This window comes from Rhipicephalus microplus, chromosome 3 (assembly GCF_043290135.1).
Source record: "Rhipicephalus microplus isolate Deutch F79 chromosome 3, USDA_Rmic, whole genome shotgun sequence".
In the NCBI taxonomy this organism is placed as follows: Eukaryota; Metazoa; Arthropoda; class Arachnida; order Ixodida; family Ixodidae; genus Rhipicephalus; species Rhipicephalus microplus.
The window spans coordinates 33861486-33881467 of record NC_134702.1 but is presented as its reverse complement, the minus strand read 5'-3'; the positions used below and the strand labels follow the sequence as shown (position 1 = coordinate 33881467).

At 42.7% G+C, this 19982-nt stretch overlaps 1 protein-coding gene across 1 annotated transcript; it reads left to right on the top strand.

The window, feature by feature from the left end:
- The first annotated feature begins 1375 nt into the window (after positions 1-1375).
- ksr (kinase suppressor of ras) lies at positions 1376-19315 on the top strand. The gene is made up of 19 exons (XM_037428149.2): positions 1376-1685; positions 3605-3745; positions 4611-4755; positions 6239-6602; positions 7859-8007; positions 9357-9411; positions 9510-9590; positions 9785-9882; positions 10016-10270; positions 10745-10875; positions 11084-11185; positions 11286-11371; positions 11998-12085; positions 12189-12277; positions 13007-13103; positions 14251-14384; positions 16390-16527; positions 17177-17306; positions 18619-19315. Exons 1-19 carry the CDS (start codon positions 1527-1529, stop codon positions 18769-18771), a joined length of 2595 nt encoding a protein of 864 aa, XP_037284046.1. The 5' UTR covers positions 1376-1526; the 3' UTR covers positions 18772-19315.
- Positions 19316-19982: the final 667 nt, after the last annotated feature.

Here is a 19982-nt window from a genome sequence, read left to right as displayed (position 1 = left end):
ATTTCTGCCACGCCCGAGCGATCCAGGCGGGACGGATGCATATGTCACATGAAGATAAGACAAGCTGCCGATATTCAAACACAATGATAGCGAATGCAGTTAATATTAGATCAGACAAAGCGAGAAAGTTCAGAGCAGGCGATCAATGCGTCTGTCGCAATAAATAACGAAAACAATCACCGTGTTCCCGTGGGAATATTTGCGCGGGCAAGCACAATCAGCAAGCGTTGTTTTTTTTTTTTTTTAACGGCTACGAACTGCGGCATGCAGCATCGTCGAAATAAATCTAGTGTCGTGACGAGTATAGGTGGCTGGATGTTTTAATGCGATCGTGAATGCAAATTTCACCTTACTTTAATTATTACCGGTTCGGCAGTATTAAAATTAAGTGGTAAATTCGTAAAATGACGGGTTTCATTAGATTAAGTTTATAATGCTTTTGCCACACGTGCTTTTTTTCAATAACTTTTTAGGACAGTCGTGCATATAGGGGTGGTTCGCCCACCGTGAAAAACTGTATTGTAGACGGAGTGTTAATTTGGACTCTTTGCCAATAGAAAAATATCTTGACTTCCAACTGTTGCGTGGCAGGTGCGTGTACTATATGGCGCCTAACTAATGGTGTTCCGTATGGGCCAGTATATTGTGTATCTTTTAAAGACGACAGTCTTTCTTGGGGACCTTCGAAGCAAAAGTTTTGGTCTGTCTGTCTGTCTGTCTGTCTGTCTGTCTGTCTGTCTGTCCGTCCGTCCGTCCGCCTTTAACGGTACCCTAAGCAGCACCAAAGTGGCCAAACGATACTCCAAACGGCCGACCCCATCCGCAGCGCCCACAAATATTGCTCAGGGTTCAGCGTTAATACTTATGCGATTGTCAATGAGAAGGCAATTATTGATTTTTTTTCCTCGATCTCTGTCGATGGTTTGCTTTATCTATAAATATCAACAGGTGGTTGAAAAAAAATGAAGAGAAAGAAAAATGTATCGCTTCGATGTAAACAGAAATAGGCATGTTTGAACGAATAAAAAATTGACGAAAAGAACAAACAGACCCCAAAACATCAAGGCCCAGGATTCCAGACGAACTGAAAACTGCAACACCCATTGCACTAATAACCCAAACGGGGTTTGGTAATGTTCATCTGACGGTATGCCCTGCAAAACGTCCCGATTTGTTGTTTTTCGCAGCCGCGATACAGGTCGTGACTTTTTAGCATGGTGTCATTCGAACTAACATCGAACATGCAACGATCCCTCGCATAGTCCGTGTGTAGCAGTCGTCTTTGAAAGCAACAAGCTAGTTTCGGTTTCGATGACGTCATTCGCCAGTTTCGTCAACGCCGCATCTCGTGCATTCTCGCGGACTGAGTAGCGCTTTGGTAATGGCGGGCATGGTATAGTGGAGTGGGTGACGATGGGAGAACTAAGTGATGGTTACAAAGCTGTCGTACCACCGGGCCCAACATGCTGTCATGATGCGTGGTCGTCCAGTAGCGCAAACCACTTACAAGTAGCAGCCAAGTCGCCATGGCAGACGCCGAGGCCGAGAACAAAGTAAAAAGTGCCATTGAAGTCTGCGCCACAGCACAAGCGATGATTGATATTAATTCCGAGCATCTCGAAGGTCTTCGAACACGGTGTGAGACCAGCGCTGAATTAACGCAGCACGAAATACGAGCTCTCGAAGTAAGTAAAACTGTGGTGCTTTCTGTTTTTCTTCTTTCCGGATCGCCAGGCGTCGGCCGGAAAGATATCAGCCGGCTGCTCTGTAGACACCCGAGTTTCCATTGACTGCGAGACAGCCAGGAAAAAAAAGCCGGAAAACACCTTTCTGTAATGAAGTTGTGTGCAGGTATCTCGTACTTGTTGAATCGCAATTGAGATTGGCAACCCCTCTTTTTTTTTTAACGTCCAAGAATCTGGGACGCATTGTTTTGTCGCCGTGGGATAAGTGTGTCACCCGTTCCCGTTTCTTTTTTTGTTGTTGAAATCGACACGCCGGGCGTGTTTTCGCTCGTCTTGTCAGTATATACATGTTGGTTTTGCAGCATCCGCTGAACTTTAATCTTTTTCGGGTTTGTTTCATGTTCCATCAGTGTGTTAGAGCCGACGGCGTAGTTTTCGATGGCATCATAGGACGTTGTCATTGCGAACATTCGTCATTGCGATGGAGTTGGTACCAACGACATTTCGTGTACGCACCAAAAGTGCGTCACACTGTCAGCGCTAACGCACTGTGCTCCGCCTAACTATATCCGATATTTCTAAACCGCGAATGTCGTGTTCACGCGTGCATTGGAGACGTGCTCTGCGGAATCTCTTGTTCCATTGCAGACTCTTGGAAAGCACTCGAGAACATGTATTTATCGGGTGATAACGGCGTTGGTATTGGGACTGGCGTCGTGAGTGCGGTGAAGATTGCTGTGGGCAAGCATGATAGCGTTACGCGGAACACATCGGGTCTATTTGTGTGTCAATCGTGTCGCTGTAAATTGCTAGGGGCATTAATACTGTTACCCTCGATAGCTGTGCTTTCCGAGGGTTCATTGCGATTGAGCGAAACGGTCGTTACCGTGTCGCAACTTTCGGGGAATCGAAACACATCTGGCCCGTAAAGTGGCACTACCAAAGCGTGGCGCTTTGTTTTGCACAGCTACCGCTAATTCTTGGTGAATATAAAGCCCTTCCTGTAGATTTCCAGCTGTGTTTCACGTTAAAAGATTACCTATGACGCTAGGAAATAACAGGGTATGCCTTGTGTTGCATGTTTAAACAGAGCTTCAGGCCCGCTATCACTGCAGTCGATACTCGGCAAAGAACTGGGATGCCACATCAATTGCAAGGCCACTGTAATATGTATCTCATGTTTTGAGAAATACATGCACACGTTTCCAATAATAATGAGAAGCTGTGCCCCACGTTCTTTGCATGACATTTCGCCTGGAAGCACTTGTACAAGTGTTTTTGGTGTGCCACCGCTCAAATCAGTTTATGCTGCAGGTCAATAGGTCAGGGTGGGACAATGCTACTAATAAAGTAAGCATTAGGTCTGTGTGTGTTTCTTATGGCTAGGGAAACTAGCTATCTAACAACAATGTGTGCTAGTGTATTCTGATGCATTGGTTTTTTTTTGTAACAATACTCAAACTGGTTTCAAGAAGTAACCATTATAATAAGTTGTCTAGGTGCTCTGATCATTTCCCACACATTTTGTATGGTTTAGAGAGTTTTAACATTTAATGAACTGAAAAAGTTTGGCAACCTTGGAAAGACAGGCCCATTTGGAGGCTCCCTGAAGTGTATATTTTAATATCTATGTTGTGCATATGTTTAGACAACATATGTAGTTAATCATCCACACCATAATTTAACTGAAACACCTCATATCTAGAAAGGTGCTAGTGGTTAAAAGTCCTCCCTATACATGCTCAGCCTCTTCAATGAGTAGTTTGAGGCTTATATTGAGAACCTTTCAATAAATTACACTTTTACCCCGTATTCAAAAACGCTTCTTGACTTGAACTCAAAAGTATTCTAGGGGACCTTAAATGGCTTTCAATACATGTGCTACGCTTTCATGAGTTGTGACAACACCTCTTTTCCAGACAAAACTCATCAAGCTGTTCAGCCGCCAAGTACTTGCAAAACGAAAGTGCAGCGAATGTGAAAATGCATCAGAACTTAAGAATTACCCAAAACTGCTCCTGTGGCTCAAGGTTGTTGGGCTTACACCCAACTCAATACAGGTATGCATCTTTAAAAATGTGTGGTCAGTGTATGGAACTAACACTTCATTACCTGGTATACTTATTGTAAATACACTCCAAAGCTTTTCCTTAATATTGTATATACAAGAATGTGGGTTTGTAATGGCTTGGTTTGTTTCATGTATGCTTTTTAGAACAGTAAAGCCTTTTTACTTGCAGTGGGTGATTGCCATCTGTCTCGCTATCTTTAAATCTCGCGCTCCACCATGCTAGGCAAAATGGATGCACATGTAGAAGTTCTTTTTTAGTTTGTGTTATAGTAGACAGATCACTCAGTAAGCTTATCTGTGCCTTTGCTCAGTAGCAGTATTCCTTACTGAGATGATGATGGACTGTGATGCCTTTGTGCAACTAGAGGCCTGCTAATTACTGAAGATCTAAGAGGTGGTAGGTTAGGATAGCTTTCATAGTGGGAGGGCAGCTGAGCAAGCAAACAAAGATACCACACCTTGTTAGTGAACCATCACACAGAACTGAGTGGAAAGACACCAGAAAACACGACACTTGCTTCACCTACACAGTATGATGACCAACCACCAACTTGCCAAGTTTTCACTTTACTGAACTTTACTACGCATTCCCGACTTCTCCCTAAAGTTCATTGGGAAAAATTTGCATTTCCATCAACTTTTTGTGGAAATTTTCCCAGGAAAAGGGTCGAAGGCTACTGTCGAGACTTTTAGCTCCAGCAGGCTGCTACATATGTACTTTCAACATTTCAAAACATAACTGCTGCTGAAACTCGTTACTCCCTACATTAGCTGGAAAGCAGAGACACCTGTGACGTTATTTCATGGAAGTGTGCATTTCATCATAGGCTTCCGTCTCTTTGCATGTCATGAAGGGATTGTCTAACAAGTTCACAACATTCGATGATATGCTTGAGAAGCCTGAGCAAGAGATCAAAGGCTACCTCAGTGACGTCAGTGCTCGTGAAGAAGAGAAGCGGCGTTTTCTCATTGCCATGCGCAACCTCAAGACCTACACCGGTCAGTCATTTCCATTGTGTAACACTTGTGTGAGTGTTGATTCATAATGTAAACGCATGAGACTAGATGACTGCTTGAGGTGTGGCTGGCTTGCAGTATAGGAAGTTGTCATGAAAAAAAAAGGTGTACTTCAGATTGGGCATTTAAATCTAGTAAGCTCAAATTTCAAATCGGTACATAAGACATTTGTGTACAGTTGACAACTCCTTGAAAATATATTTGAAAACATATTCTGTGCCACTCACAGTATTACTAGTTGCTCTTTATTCAACTTTTTCTCTTTTTTTTTCTGCTGTTCATGTACAATGAAGCTGTGCCTTTTTGTTGTTATTGTTGACTACTATTGTTTTCGGAATTCATATATAGCGATTCATTTGATGCAGTTCTATTTGAGATACTCTAAGAGCAGGCATCCTAATCACAACACATTGCGTTAGTCAAAACGCCTTGTCATTTTCGTTTCCTTTACATATCTCGCTTGTGTATTGCTGTGCAAATGTCAACCTAAGGTGTTCTTCCTGTGGCTTGTTGTTGTTGTTGTTTGTGGGGTTTAACGTCTCAAAACCACCATATGATTATGAGAGACGCCATAGCGGAGGGCTCCGGAAATTTTGACCACCTGGGGTTCTTTAACGTGCACCAAAATCTGAGTTCCTGTGGCTTCTTGAATGTGTGTCAATTGTAGGGGACACTGTTGAGGACTTGTGTTAAGGACACATTTCCTTCTACAGTTGTGTTCATTCAAGCAGCACTGACACAAAAATTTTGATGGTGGAATAACTCGTAGGTTAGATTTGTCGAGAAACACACACGTCATCTGTGAAATGTCCATGGTTAATATAACTTCGAACATTTTTAATTAAAATAACTTTTGAAGTTTGTGTTGCATCACCGTGCGTGAAAGGCCCCTCTGGTTTTCATGTATACAAACCGCCTCCTGCCTCACGAGTTTTTTGTTGGCTGCTACAGTTCTTGCTAGCACTTTTTCTTAGCAGACCTTTTTAATGGAAAGAGGAGGCAGACTCGCACAAGAATACAAAACCCGACGTGCTTGCCTGAGCAATAAATTGGAGGGAGGTGGGGGGGGGGGGGGACGAAATATATTTACGCTTCGGGAGAAATTAAAGCAGTATTCAGGAAGCCTTCATTGAAAACAGTTGTCAACGCAGTGTGCATGTGCATGCCATTTTCATGTAAATTTATCTGGCTACGTGAGTGTGAACATGGGCATGCTCGTGTGTACACAATGTTTACATGAAAACCTCTCTGGGTCCTGTTTCACTCGGAACTCCTTGACACCAAAAGCATGACTGGGTGCTGTAAAACCGTCTAAAATTATTGTTACGTGCCCGAGCGAACAAGCTTTTTAGCGATAAGTGGGTCATTAGCTACTTATTGTAATGGAAGGAACCAGATGCAAAATTGTTGTGTCAGAGCGTCTTCAAGCCTGCGCTGAAAATGACTACCATATTTTCCTGTGCAGAGAGGCAACTGCGAGGCGTGGCACCCAGTGCCGACACCGACCTTCACTGGGACTCGTGGGATCGGGCCGGCGTGTCTCATCTCCCTCGACGCACCCACACGTCAGTGCCCTCTGAGGAACTGTGCTCCTCTTTCGGCGGCACGCACTTGTCTCCCTCGGGAGGTGCCCTGAAGCCTCCGACGACACCTCCTGCATCTCGGAGGAGAGCAGGCGCCGGCGGGAGTCCCAGCGGAAGCCTCGCAGCCTTGCCTGATGCCCTACCCCCCTTGACCAAAAGCCGCTCTCACGAGGCACACCTAGAGAACAGAATTGACCTGGGATCTGACCACAACAGTGTGGCATCACGGCAACCACCCACTTTGCCGTGAGTTTCCAGTTTCCTTTGTCTGAAATTACCTATCTGTAGGCCTTGGAATAGGGGGAGTTCTGTTTAAACAGAGTTCTTTAGATTTACTGACACACAGTGATACTTAAGTGCCTTGAAAACCTTGAAGCCATTAAGTCAACAGAATAGTTTGACTTATTAGGAACCGTGGAACTTTTTTTGAAGAATATTGGAAAACACTGTATTTTAGTCAAGGCTCCTGTGAACTTGTGAGGTAAATATTATTACACTGCATGCAGCGTGGAGTTGAATATTTTCATGTCAAGTGCGATGAAAAATCACTATGTCCATCCCGTGCAATAATGTACAAAGTATGTAGTGAGCGGCTGCGGCAGGTATTGGTTGGCATGAATGGCGCATCAGCGGCTGACATTGGAGGCCACATGCCACATCGCGTAGGTACTCTGGCCTCCAGCGGGTGGCAGTTTGTGCTGTAAGCGTGCACGCATGAACCAGAAGTCCGTGTAAGCAATCTTGAAAAACAAAAAGAAGACAAGTTCACAGCCATGACACCTAGCAACCTAACATTTAGGCAGTTCATCGCTGTCTAGCCAAAACGCCCTTGTGTAGGTAGCTTCCAGTGTGCTCATCATGAGAAAAGAAGACTGAAAGCACTTGTTTATCATGGTAACTTCACTTATACTTCGGTGATCAAAAATTTTGTCTCAATGTTTGCAAGGCAACGGAGTCAAATATAGTTAGGCCTTATGAAAGTGTTGGCAGTGGCACTTCAGTAATGTTTTAGGAGGAAAATGGAGGTAAAAAGATGTTATGGGAGGTCTGTGTGTGTGTTCAAAAGGCTTCGAATCTGTTCAGACATGGTTACTATAGGAGTGTAACTGTGCCAGTCTGAGCCAAGCTGTTTTTTTTATGATGCTTACCTTTTCAGCATCTTGATATTAGAAGCTCATCATTCATTCTACAAGATAAAGCCAGCTGATATCCTACTGCTCATTTGAAATCTGCTATCTTCTTAATACACTTGCAGTAGTCGATAGTCTACGAAGGCAAAAATTTCGTCTTTTATTTTTCAGTTGCTCTTCAATGAATGTCACATTATTTTCACATGCTTTATACATGTTTTCAGTTTAACAAAGATTCTCGTTTAACGAAAGGATTCTCGGTTCACATCGACTTTATTAAGTCAGTGCAAAACGGTACCCTCATACATGCAGTATGTATCTATCTCTTATCAACTCGCATGACATTCAAGAGAAATTCGCTCCGAATTGCAGGAATGATGGTGGGTTGCGGAGGCGGCTAGCCACGGAGCCCGGGCTAGAGCTGGCCAACTGCTCACCACTTTCGCCAAGCCGATCGCCACCGTTTGTATCCCCCGACCAACAGGGAGATGCATGCTTCGTGGATGAGCCTGCCACGCAGCGTAAGTAGCTTCACTCTTTTCGTTAAGAGTAGGCTACCTCCCCTGTGTCTTCTCCGGACGAAATTAAAGTTGTAATCATCATTTTCATCATTCCTTGATGACCCAGGTCAAGGAAAAATGATCTCTAATATTGCTAAGTAAGTAAAAAATGGGTTAAAGCACATTTAGTGGTTGACCTTCAGTTGCGCTAGGCGACTGTCTTATTTTACTTGAAGAGAAAAATGAGTAAGGAGTGCATTCTGCCTGGTGCAATTGTGCAGGGTGGAAACATGGAGATTAAATAAAAAAACAACTGAAGGGCCACACAGTTACTAGCGGAATAAAAAAAAAAAAAAGGAGGGCATAACACTAAAGGATAGGATAATGGCAGAATAGGTTGAGTAGCAGACATGGGTACCTAGTTATTCTAGTTCAGATTATGATAAAATGCATGCTGAGCTGGTAATTTATTATGAATAACTGCCTGTCTTGTGTCAAAGTTAAATGGATGACAAGGAATGAAATGATGCAGTTGTTGATGGCAGAAAAGTTAAATGATAATGATATTAACAAGGTTCTTAGTCATGGCAGTGAGTCATTAGAGTCAATCAAAGTGTGCCTAGAAATGTATGCATTGTAATAGACATGGCTGTATTTGGGCTAATATTAGTGGTGGGGACAATGATGGTTCAAAGCTTGGTGACATTATTTGATCAAGGTTTTTTGTGTAGACTATGGAAAGTACTTGAAAATTAATATTTAACCTTTTTGGTACAGAAAGAATAGGATTTCGCTCAAGGCAACTAGAAATATTTTTTATGCATTTGCACGTAACAATCGAAATTAATTCTGTTCTGTTGTGGGGAGTATGAATGGTGGATTTTCTCATTGTTTTAATGGATTGTTGAAGTTATTTGCCCTACAAATGTTTTAATTATCCCACAATCCTACAAGTTTTAATTACTTCAATGTTCGTTTGATAGTGCATTATGGTAACAATGGTTTAAGTAGTAAGAAATACGTATGCTTGAATGCAAGAAAAGCACTAGTGTGCGTTAATACTCATTATTAAATGCTGTTTCAGGTCTTCGTAAAGTTTCTTTGATGCAGAACAAGAGAGATAACAATTTAATTGTATCACTATACATAACGTAAGTTGCTAAAAGCGATTTATTTTGATTTCTCACTACTTTGTACTTTTGATCTCTCATCTATTTTTTTTTCTTTGTGCACTTGTAACTGTCCATCAGGCCTGCCTAAATAATGATGCATATTTCAGTGGAAATAATAGTGGTAGTCTCTTGAGCTTCTTAGAGAAACCAGATTGGATTTCCATCATGTATAAGCTTACATTCGTTTCCATGTTACAGCCGTTGTACCCAGGTCTCCACGGATGCATGGAATGGCCCATGCAATTCACCACAGGTGTGTAATTTCAGCATTGAGCCCTCTACGGCAACAATACCATAGATACAACTTATTTGCACCATCATACTTAGACATTACTCGCATTACCTGTGCAGGTTCACATCTAGCGTCAAAGTCACCACCTGCCAGCAATGTGACAAGGCCATGTTTTTTGGCTACAAATGCAAAGAGTGCAAGTGAGTGAATCGAGAGCATGGGCATTAGAGTGAAATGGCAAGCGTTCTTTGTTGATAAGATATTTTAATTTAAAGGCTCTTGGCTGAAGAGCCATTAACAGTAGTTCGTACAACCTACTCACAGAGCTTGCCGACTCCACAGCCAATTTCGTGGTTGCAAGATCATCACGATCCCTTTGTACTGTTGTGTACAGGTTCCGATGCCATCGTGACTGTATGGAGAAAGTGCCTCCCTCGTGCGGATTGCCAAACGAACTGGTGGATGTCTTTGCAGAGCACATTCAGAAAGGAGGTGAGAGCAAGGAACTCTTGATTCTTTTTCCACCTTTGTAGTAGTCATCACCTGGCATGTAGTCTGCCAAGATGGCACTGTCTTCACTGCTTACAAGGTTCTGTCAGGACTCTCGTTCTCTCATGCCCCGTAGGCATGCAGTCCCCAAATCATGCGGCAGCCCACCTGGGCAGCAGTCCCCTCCACGGGGGCAGCAGTTTGCGCTCCGAGGGGAGTCGCGGGGGGCGCCCCGCCATCTGCCTTCCTCCTTTCCACGGTGCTGGGGGTCCCGACTCGTCTTCCTCGTCGTGCAACTCATCGACTCCCTCGTCGCCGGCCTTCCTCATGGCGGCCTCAAGGCAGAACACGCCTTCCTCGGCCTCCCGCCTGCAGCAGTTCCATTTTCCTGGTACGCACCAGGCAATGCCACCCTCTCATAAAAAAAAATTTTGTTGCTGTGACTTTCTCTACTTTTGCTCTGCTGCTACTAGTCTCAGCAGCCACGCAGTGAAGGCAGGCAACGTTGAGCACGGCTACAGTAACGTGAGTAAAACCACTTTCAGGCGGGGGATTTGAAGTGTGCTAATGCAATGCTGACTGCTAAAGCTTCATTTTATTAGAATATAAGCACTTTCTTGGCACAAAAGTAGCACTTTCAGGTTTCTGGACTGCAAGTTTAACAATCAACTTCGACTTAATAGTTGCCTTTAGTGTTCCTTGAATGTGCCTTGTTGACATAATTTTACACTAACCTACATTTCATCCATTTCTTTTTTCCAACTTAGCTCCAAATGTTGTGTTTGTTTCGAAGAGTTAACCTGTTTTAGTACAGCTCGAAGGTTTTTTATAATCACACTTAGCTGCATCTTCTATTTCATTGCAGAGATCTTGTCTTCTGAAAAGGAATTATCAGCTCCAGCGTCATCACTTGCCCAGTCTGATGTGGTTGAGACAGTCAAGTCCACTGACAGTGACAGGACGGTGTCTGGTACATCAGGATCTGGAAGCATAAGCGTATGTGGTCACGAATCCCTTTCTCACCGGCCTACACCTTCGCTCTGTTTTTAAGCAAAGACAAAGAACATTACTTAAAGACAGTTTCTGGTCCTGTGATTCCCGTAGAAGTTGTTTTCCTTAGCGATTTGACTACCTTGGGACACTAAGTAATTTGGGACTCTCGCCAAGTTACTGTTGCGCTTGACATTAGATCTCGCTCTCTCAGACGGATTCCGAGAAGACACTAGCCTCAACGAGAGTGGACTCGCAAGACAGTCAAGTCTCAGATTTGGATCCGACTGACAGGCTGTGGCCACGACAAAATAGTGTACGTCCCTGCTCTTGACCCTTTGCTCTCTTTGGTACGAGTCGGCATCAGCCGTGCGGTGTTAACTGCACAGTCGGTGCGGCACGTTTTGCTTTTGCAGCTTTCTTTGCGGGAGTGGGACATTCCTTTTGACGACGTCCAAATCAAGGAGAAGATCGGGGAAGGCCGATTCGGGAGCGTCTACAAGTAAGAGAACGCTGTGTGGTTTCTCTATGTCCTTTGCTGAGAAAACTGGGGTTGTTAAAAAGCACACTTTAAGGAGCACTTAAATCACTCGGAGTGTGAAGACAAAAGAGTGGCTTCTTTCTTGCCATGGCTATGCTCCCTGCAAGTGCTGTCTTCTCCGTGCCACTTATTTCTTCATAAAACACGTGGGCAGTCCAATAAGGTTGAGAGCTGTGCTTGTTAGCGACTGATCACAATTGGTGACTGATTACCATACGGTGTTAATAAACAAGGACAGTATCAACACTAAGCATAGAGCTTATCAGGATTTTGTTCTTTTCAGCTATCTCCGCTTGTGCAGTTGAAAATTCAAAAGAAGTGAAATCAGTTGATCGTTGCGTGGTAGTCATGCGAGTCTAGGCAGAATGGGCACGCGACTGCATGGTAGAGCTTGGGGTGAGACTGTTTACCCCGATATTCTCAGGTGTAGACCAATAGAAACCTTATTTTCCCACTACGTCATGTGCACAGACTGCTGGCGTCATAACTTGCACTTGGAGAAACACTTGGAGTAAACATGCTCCTCCTTTGTAATTTCAATAGTTTCTACACGTTTCTACAAACATTTTTTTCCTTCTCTTCTTTAGGGGAAGTTGGCACGGAAGCGTTGCTGTGAAAATGCTCAATATGGATCACATAGATGACAGGAAAACTCTGGAAACATTTAAGCAAGAGGTAGATTTTCTCCTCGTTTGGTCTCTTTTCTGCCCTTTTCATTTTGTGAGACGAGGTGATTATAAGAAAGTAAAAAAAAAAATCTATGTTCCTTGTGCACTAGGTCGCAACCTTCCGCAAGACGAGACACGAAAACTTAGTCCTCTTTATGGGTGCCTGCATGAAGCCACCAAAGCTTGCTATCATCACGAGGTGAGTGCATTCACCAGATCTTTTTTTTTTTTTCTTTTCTTTCATTGTTTCTCTTCGTTTGTTGGGTTGCTCGTTAATATTATTGGCTGAAACCACATAGTGCATGTCAGCTAAGGGTAACTTATTATGAAAAACCACGAAAACAGTTGTAACTTGCCAAGCCACCTTTATCACAACAATCAAAGAACTGCAGGAAAATAATTGCTGATGTTCTAAAAAAGTACATTATCATGAAATTTTGTACTTTAAAAAGTAGCAGCAAATTATACACCCTTCAGATCAGAGGGGGACATTAAGCTTGGCCAAACAGACTTTTTTGAATAACTGCACTAAGTCTTAAAAAGTTAGCAGTTTGGGCTTTTTAGCATATTTCGTTACACTTGACAGTTCTAGTGCGATGAATGAGGGAGAATGTTGTGAGCAGACCAGGGTAGCAATAATCTCTGTTGATGCCCATTCATCACACTCTGCCAGGTATAACGTACTAAAGCGACTTACTGCCTCTGTCACTCAAAAATTGTCATCACTAAATGAGTTGCAGAAGCGGATAAGATTTAGCAACTAAATATAGGAACTTTTTTTGCTTAGTTACCAACAGTTCTCTGCTTTGTTCTCCCATAATACAGTCCCACCTTAAACTTTTATTTGTGTTCACTTGAATGGTGGCAGCAAAAGAGTTGCCAGTCTGGTTTCCTGATTGTGTGTTGTCATTGGCCGTTTTTGTTGCAGTTTATGTAAAGGCATGACACTGTACAGACATATTCATCTCCGAAAGGATAAATTCAACCTCAACAGGATTAGCGGCATAGCCCTGCAGATTTGCCAGGTTAGTGGTGTTTCATTTTTAAGCTATGTAAATCACTCACGGGCTTATTCTGCTCCCCATTTGTAGCCATTCTAGTCACGTTTTTCATTACTATGCGCATACTCAAGTTGTTAAGGTTTGCAAAAAATTGTTCTTTTTGTCGCCATGAGATGTCTACGTTGCTTGCGTTTGCTGCTGAACTTGCCTTGATATTTTTATCCCAACGTCCTTTTTTTTTCAACCAGGTATTACAGAGAAGGCTTTTTATGATACGTAATTGGGAAATATGCAGTGTGCAACCACGGCTTATGTGTCACTATTTATGTCTTCCTTATATTCTGAAATCTTGGTGATCACACTGAATGGAGTAGCTTTGTAACAGTACTGAAGTATATTGCACCAACTTAAACGCACACTTTGCAGCTGTTTGATGGAGCTGAAAATCACACATGATGGTGGTGCGGTAACTCCAGATGCAAGAAAACTTTCGACGCCATAGAAAACATAGTTTCAGGTAATGCTGGTCAAGCACAGCCTCATAGGAATAATGAAGTTCAAAGTCTGAAATGTGAGTGGGTACATAAAAATAAAAGCTGACAGAAAGAAAATATAAATAAAATAGTGGTACACTTGAAATTCTATATCGTGACACTAACTGTGGAGCAGTTCCTGTCCATTATAGAGATGTTTTTTCTAAAGAAATATGACATGATTTCATTTTCTGATCAACCCTTATAATAATGTAGGCACACTGGTTGTTCTCAATACCCAACAGACCCTTTTCATAATTGTAAAGCTAGCTTTCCTGCAGTGCAATTTGCCCAAATAATGGCAAGTAGTCAGTTGCTGCAAACACCATGTTCAAGCCAAGTTTGCTAGCGCTATGACACATAAAATGTATGCTCAGCTCTTTTGCGATAAATTAGCTTGATATACAAGTCTAAGCACGTGCAACTAAGATCTCATCTCGGCTTGAAAGACTACTGGTGCTGCCTTAGTTCAGCGAATCTGCAGCTCCTTTGAATGCATTGTGGAGCACTTGCAGACTATGAAAATGCTCTGTTGACTCTTACATCATTGTCTCTTGTAAAGAGATTCAACTGTACTGCTACATTCGTTTAGAAAATAAAAACTAGTTCTTCGAACTAACCTGCTGCTCCTTTACCAGGGGATGGGCTACTTGCATGCCCGCGGCATAGTGCACAAGGACCTCAAGACGAAAAACATCTTCTACGAAAATGGAAAAGTAGTAATCACCGACTTTGGCCTCTTCTCAGTCACCAAGCTCTGCCAAGGAAATCGGTAAGTTGCTGAGTGTGGGTGGTAGAGGCTAGGATATATTTGTAGGTTTGACATGTCATCATCATCATCAGCCCGACTTGTGCTTCCTGCCGGTCCTGTGCTTCCGGCTGCCACGTTATACCCGCGAACTTTTCAATCTCATCAGCCCCCCTAACTTTTCTGTCTCCCCTTCATCCGTTTGCTTTCTGTGAGAGTCCAGTCAATTGCTCTTAATGACCAGCGGTTATCCTGCCTATGAGCTAGGTGCCCGGCCCATGTCCATTTTTTCTTGTTCTTCTGTGTCGTCCTCAATTTAAGCTGAACCTGCTTTGTAAGCCTCTGTGTTTTTGCTTCGTAGGTAAGTATATCGGCAAGATGCAGCTGTTATATACCTTCCTCTTGAGGGTTAGTGGCAGATTACCATTCATGATATGAGAATGTCTGCCAAATGTGATCCACCCTATTTTTATTCTTCTAGTTATTTCACTCTCATGGTTCCGCTCCACGTTACTACCTGTCCCAAGTAGACATATCCCTTTATAACTTCCAGCGTCTCTCCACCTATTCCAAAGCGCTCTTTTCTGCCGAGACTTTTGAACATTAGTTTTGTGCATATTAATTTTGAGACCTACTCTTCTGCTTTCCTATGTCCAGTTCAGCAATCATGAGCTGTAATTGCCACCTGAGTTACTCATCAAGGCAATGTCATCAGTGAATCACAGGTTACTAAGATACTCTTTATTAACTCTTATCCCTAACTCTTCGCAGTCTAGGGAGTCGAAAACCTCCTATAAACACGTAGTGAATAGCATCGGAGAAGCTGTGTCTCCTTGCCTTCTTTATTGGGATTCTGTCGTTTTCTTTATGGAGAACTATGGTGGCTGTGGATCCACTGTAGATATCTTCCAGTTCGTTTATGTCGGGTTAGTCTATGCCTCGATTCCGTAGTGCCTGCACTGCTGCTGATGTCTCGACTGACTAACCCCTTCTTGTAATCTATGCAAATTAGGTATAGGGGTTGGTTGTATTCCGCACATTTTTCTATTACCTGATTGATAGTATGAATATAGTTTATTGTGGAGTAGTCTGTACGAAATCCTGCTTGGTCCTTTCGTTGATTGAACTCTAATGTCGCCTTGATTCTATTAGCCATTACTTTTGTAAATAGTTTGTGGAGAACGGACAGTTTACCATAATATTAAAAAGCAGATAGAATCATTTCTATCTAAAAAAAGACGCAAGGGAAAATTCTTTGCAATATGTTTTCTCAGCAGTGCTGTGTAGGAGCCATACACACATCTTGGTGACATCTGTTCCCTGGTGTACGTTCTCGCAGACTTGTTCTTAGTATTAAGGAACTAATTGAATACTAGGGATTTTGTGTGCCAAAAACATAATAATGAAATTATTAGGCACGCCTTGGTGAAGCAGGCATATCATTTCTCACATGTCTATTGGAATGCAGACACACAGATGGTGGCATTGGTGGTTTGCCTTTGAATGAAGTATGATCGAGCACACAGAGGAGAGTCATGTGGCTGAGCAATTTACAGTAAGATGATACGAGTGTTGAGAAACACAATAGCAATAAGTCTTCAGTGCCTGTACCTTGAAACAATGCACATGAGAGTGCACATCATAACGTGCGGAGGTGGAGGTGCGAGCGCACAGAAGCGAACTACGCAAAGTTTCAACCTTGCCTGCAAACTCCGCACTTGGTTGCCTTTATATAGAGAGCAAAGTCAAAGGCTAGCTACACAATAGGCATGTTTCTTACCTTTTCTAGAAGTCATAGTAGGTTAAACCACCTTCAGAATGTTTCTCAACTGGGCGTCATTCTAAGAACGTCCTTCCCTCCTCCCAAATGTTTATTCATCGCTGTGCTTGTATGCCAGTATGAGTGACTACTTGAGGGTTTGTGTCCGCTGTCAAATTATGTACAGCATCAAAGCTCAAAGGCAAAGTAAAATGTCAATTGTCATTTGTGAAGTATCACTTGTGTGTACGGATTTGCGATTGCCTGCAGGAAGGGAGACTGGCTGACAATTCCCCAGGGGTGGCTTTGCTACCTGGCTCCAGAAGTGGTGCGTTGCCTACGGGCAGACAACCAGAACGACGCCGACGACCTCCCTTTTGCGACCGCCTCGGACATTTATGCCTTTGGGTGAGCGGTCCATGAAAACTCCAGCAATGTGTTCTTGGTCGCTCTGACAACTTCTCTTATGCCGCAGTGCGTATCTGAAAAAGCTGTCCGGTAGCAAAAACAGTCCAACACTTGGTATTTGAATTTAAATTGGTGGCCAGTAGTGCATGTTAGAGAGGAGTAGGAGCTAATGAAGGCTGTTTATGCAATGGTCCATCTTTCAGGCCAATTATACATGGCTCGCTGATAGTGGCTCAATAAATTCAGTTACACTGTAACGCAGCGATTAGCCTATCAAGCTGACCCCTCTCTAATATATTTTGTGAAAAAAAGAGTCCCATGAAATCGATTGATTTACGTGCAAAGTCGGCCCCTGTGAGAAGCACATTGCTTTACGTGTAATTGCCACGCATGTGAGATCAGCTGATACATCGAGCTTCAGTATCAGGCTTAGCTCACGGTGTATTTCGTTTGCAGAACATTTTCTGGAGATGTCACGTTAATAACCACTCACTTGCTTGTTCGTGTCTTATTACGAAAGCAACCAGCATGTTACCTGCGCGAAATTTCTAGCGCACTTAGGCGACAGCAGATGCTGCTGCAACTGTGACGATTTCTATTGCATGCTGTCGATGTGTGTGTCAGTCATTTTTCTGCTTTGACTGTGCAGGACGGTGTGGTATGAGCTGTTGTGCGGGGAATGGCCATTCCGAGGTCAGCCCTCTGAATCCATCATCTGGCAGGTGGCCAAAGGCATTAAGCAGTCGCTGGCCAATATTCAAGCATCACAGGACATCAAGGTCAGCAGCATGCTGCATCAGGATCATTTTTATCTCTCCAAATGCCTTTGCTCAGAACTAGACAAAACGTGCTAAAATTAAGGAGGCATGCTGCTAGAAAACTACTTTTTTTTTTAATTCGTAGTTGATTGTAATGCAACTTGCCTAGCTTACATACATGTGTGCTGATTTCAAAGATACAGTTGTTCTTGTTTCTATAAGTACTTTAAAAAATATTCTACGAACAGCTACATTTTTGTTTTAGGCCAATTTAGTTAAGGGGAGATGCTACATGAAGACACTTTTTTGTGATGTTCACCCTAGAGCAATGAAACTTGAGCTGTTTATGGAACTTTTTATGATGATTTCAAATATATAATTAGTTTTCTTGTTGCTTACTTTTAGTTTTGCGAAATGACAAAGTGAAAACCTTAACCCTTTTGCACCCCCTCCTCTTTTCATCCCTAAACTTCCGTAATTTTTTACCATTCATAGTTCATAATGTTTCAAATAAAGTGTAGAATACAAATAACTAATTAGGAAACACATACAAAATACGTAATAGGCGGAAAAAAGAATATACATAAAAAAGTCCATATTTCACCTAACCTAGTAAAGGTTTACATACATTTTTTTTATTATGAAATAAAATATTAAAATTTAAATTAGATAATTGTATTTGTCATAATTTGAAAAAAAAATTCGGGAGAATTTCATGCAGATCCGATCACTAGAAGTGCCCGTAAAAGAAGGGGCACATTGAAAAAAATGGCAAAATTTGTGTTTTGAGAAAAACGAGTTTTAAAGTTAAAATTGAGTTTTTATTTATGAGAGATGTCTATAAATGCAATGAAATTTGCACATCAAAAAGAACAATCCTTCTTGTAGTGGCCACTGCCACTAAAATACGCCAGCACCATAAGTTTGTCTTTCTCGGCTTTTTCGAGCTGACTCCTCAGAGACATTTTGCTCACAGACAGGGCCATGAAACTCTTGTCAAACTCCTTCCGCTCCATCTTGCAGAGCTTTGTGCCAACGGCAACCTAGGAAGAAGTTCGACAGGACTGCAAAATCTAAACTAAGTCCAGTGTCGAGGGACACAACAGTGCCGATGCCATTTTACGGCCATGTTTATGCCGTCGTACATAATGGCAATGTCGTCCCCGCTAAGCTTCCTCACTGTGAGCTCCTTCCATTGCCGCATTACATCATCCATTGCCGCATTACAAACTTTCCAGCTGATGGGTGTGAATGACTCTTGATGCATTGGCTTTTGCAAGCCAAGGATCTCCCCTGTGCCAGCCCTTGAGAAATGCACAACGTTCACCCGCAGGACTTTCTGATGGTGTGCTGGTCGTACAAGCCCCAGGATCGGCCGGCTTTTGCGAAGCTGCAGGTGCAGTTGCAGAGGCTGCCCAAAAAACGCCTTGCCCGAAGCCCGTCGCACCCTACGCACTTGTCTCGATCAGCCGAGTCCGCGTTTTGAAAGCCGGCTGTGACTAGCAACTCTTCCTCGTTCACTGCTCCCGGATACTGCGCTCCACCTCCGCTGCATCTTCATATTTTTGTCTTCTTTTCAAATCGGTTTACTCTCGTTTATCTGAGCTGCCCAAAAGAAGCAGCTGCCGTTTAAGTACACTGGAGTGAAGATAGTTTTTTTTATTTTTCTTAATACCTTCAGCTCGGATATCGGTGAAGTTTGTTGTGTTTTTAATTCAATCCAATGCTTTATTTATCTTTCATTGAACAATGCATGATAGAAGTCACAAAAGCAACTGAAGGGAGTCACTTGACTAGGTGGCTTAATATAGATGTTAGTCTACCAGCTGTGTGGAGCAGATTTTCTAGTTATAAGTTTGAACGGTTTGTGTTCGTGTGCCACAAAGCCCTCTGGCGATGCAGGCCACATTTAGCTTGTCGAAATGGAGCACTTCGAACAGATCCTGCCAGTTCTTTTGGAGCACGGCGCACTGGCTTGGAGCGCCCCCTTAGCACTCAAATCTTCGACCTCAGAGCGTGACAGATCTGAATTTCTGGTCGCATGGCTCCTGCATCTTACTTTGTTACCATGACGAGACGTCTGCTTTCGCAGTGTGCACGATGGTTTCTCGATGCTTGCACATTTAGTTTTCGTTACGGAAGACGTGCCAATGCGTTTTCATACTTAGTAGGAGTTGTTTGAAAACTTTGAGTAATGAATTCAGTAGCATTCTCCACATGAATTCTATTCAATTCCCTAGTTGAATTGAATGGTGCATATGACAAATTTCGAATGTTTTTCGAATATTTTATATCAATAAGCACTGATGAAAACAACCTCTCACGGGAACGAAACGTAACATAAAAGGGTGAAGCTTCGCGTTTTAATTATCAAATGACCAAGTTGCGTATAGTCCAAGGCTTTACTGGACTATCGACGCCATATAGAATATTGGATCAAGGCATTTTAAAGTGTAAAACACTAGTATCACCGAATCCACTAAGCAATTAGTCTATTATCTTCACCAAGTATGTTTCCTCATGAATACTATTTAATATTTATATATCAGTTTGTTTAAAAGCTGTTGACGAAGTGCCACAATAAATACTGTTGTGTATTGCATCCTGCAGTCACAAACTAGGTATTTATAGGGCTTTAGATGCTGCTGTATACAAGTCTGCCTCAGTTAATGACTCAGTTGGCAGAATTGGGGTATA

What these genes read in the sequence shown, in the direction of transcription:
- ksr (XM_037428149.2), top strand. Translation starts at nt 1,527, where the DNA reads ATGGCAGACGCCGAGGCCGAGAACAAAGTAAAAAGTGCCATTGAAGTC. An exon ending in ACGAAATACGAGCTCTCGAA is followed by an intron (nt 1,686 to 3,604) that starts GTAAGTAAAACT and finishes CCTCTTTTCCAG; the next exon opens with ACAAAACTCATCAAGCTGTT. An exon ending in CGATTCGGGAGCGTCTACAA is followed by an intron (nt 11,372 to 11,997) that starts GTAAGAGAACGC and finishes TCTCTTCTTTAG; the next exon opens with GGGAAGTTGGCACGGAAGCG.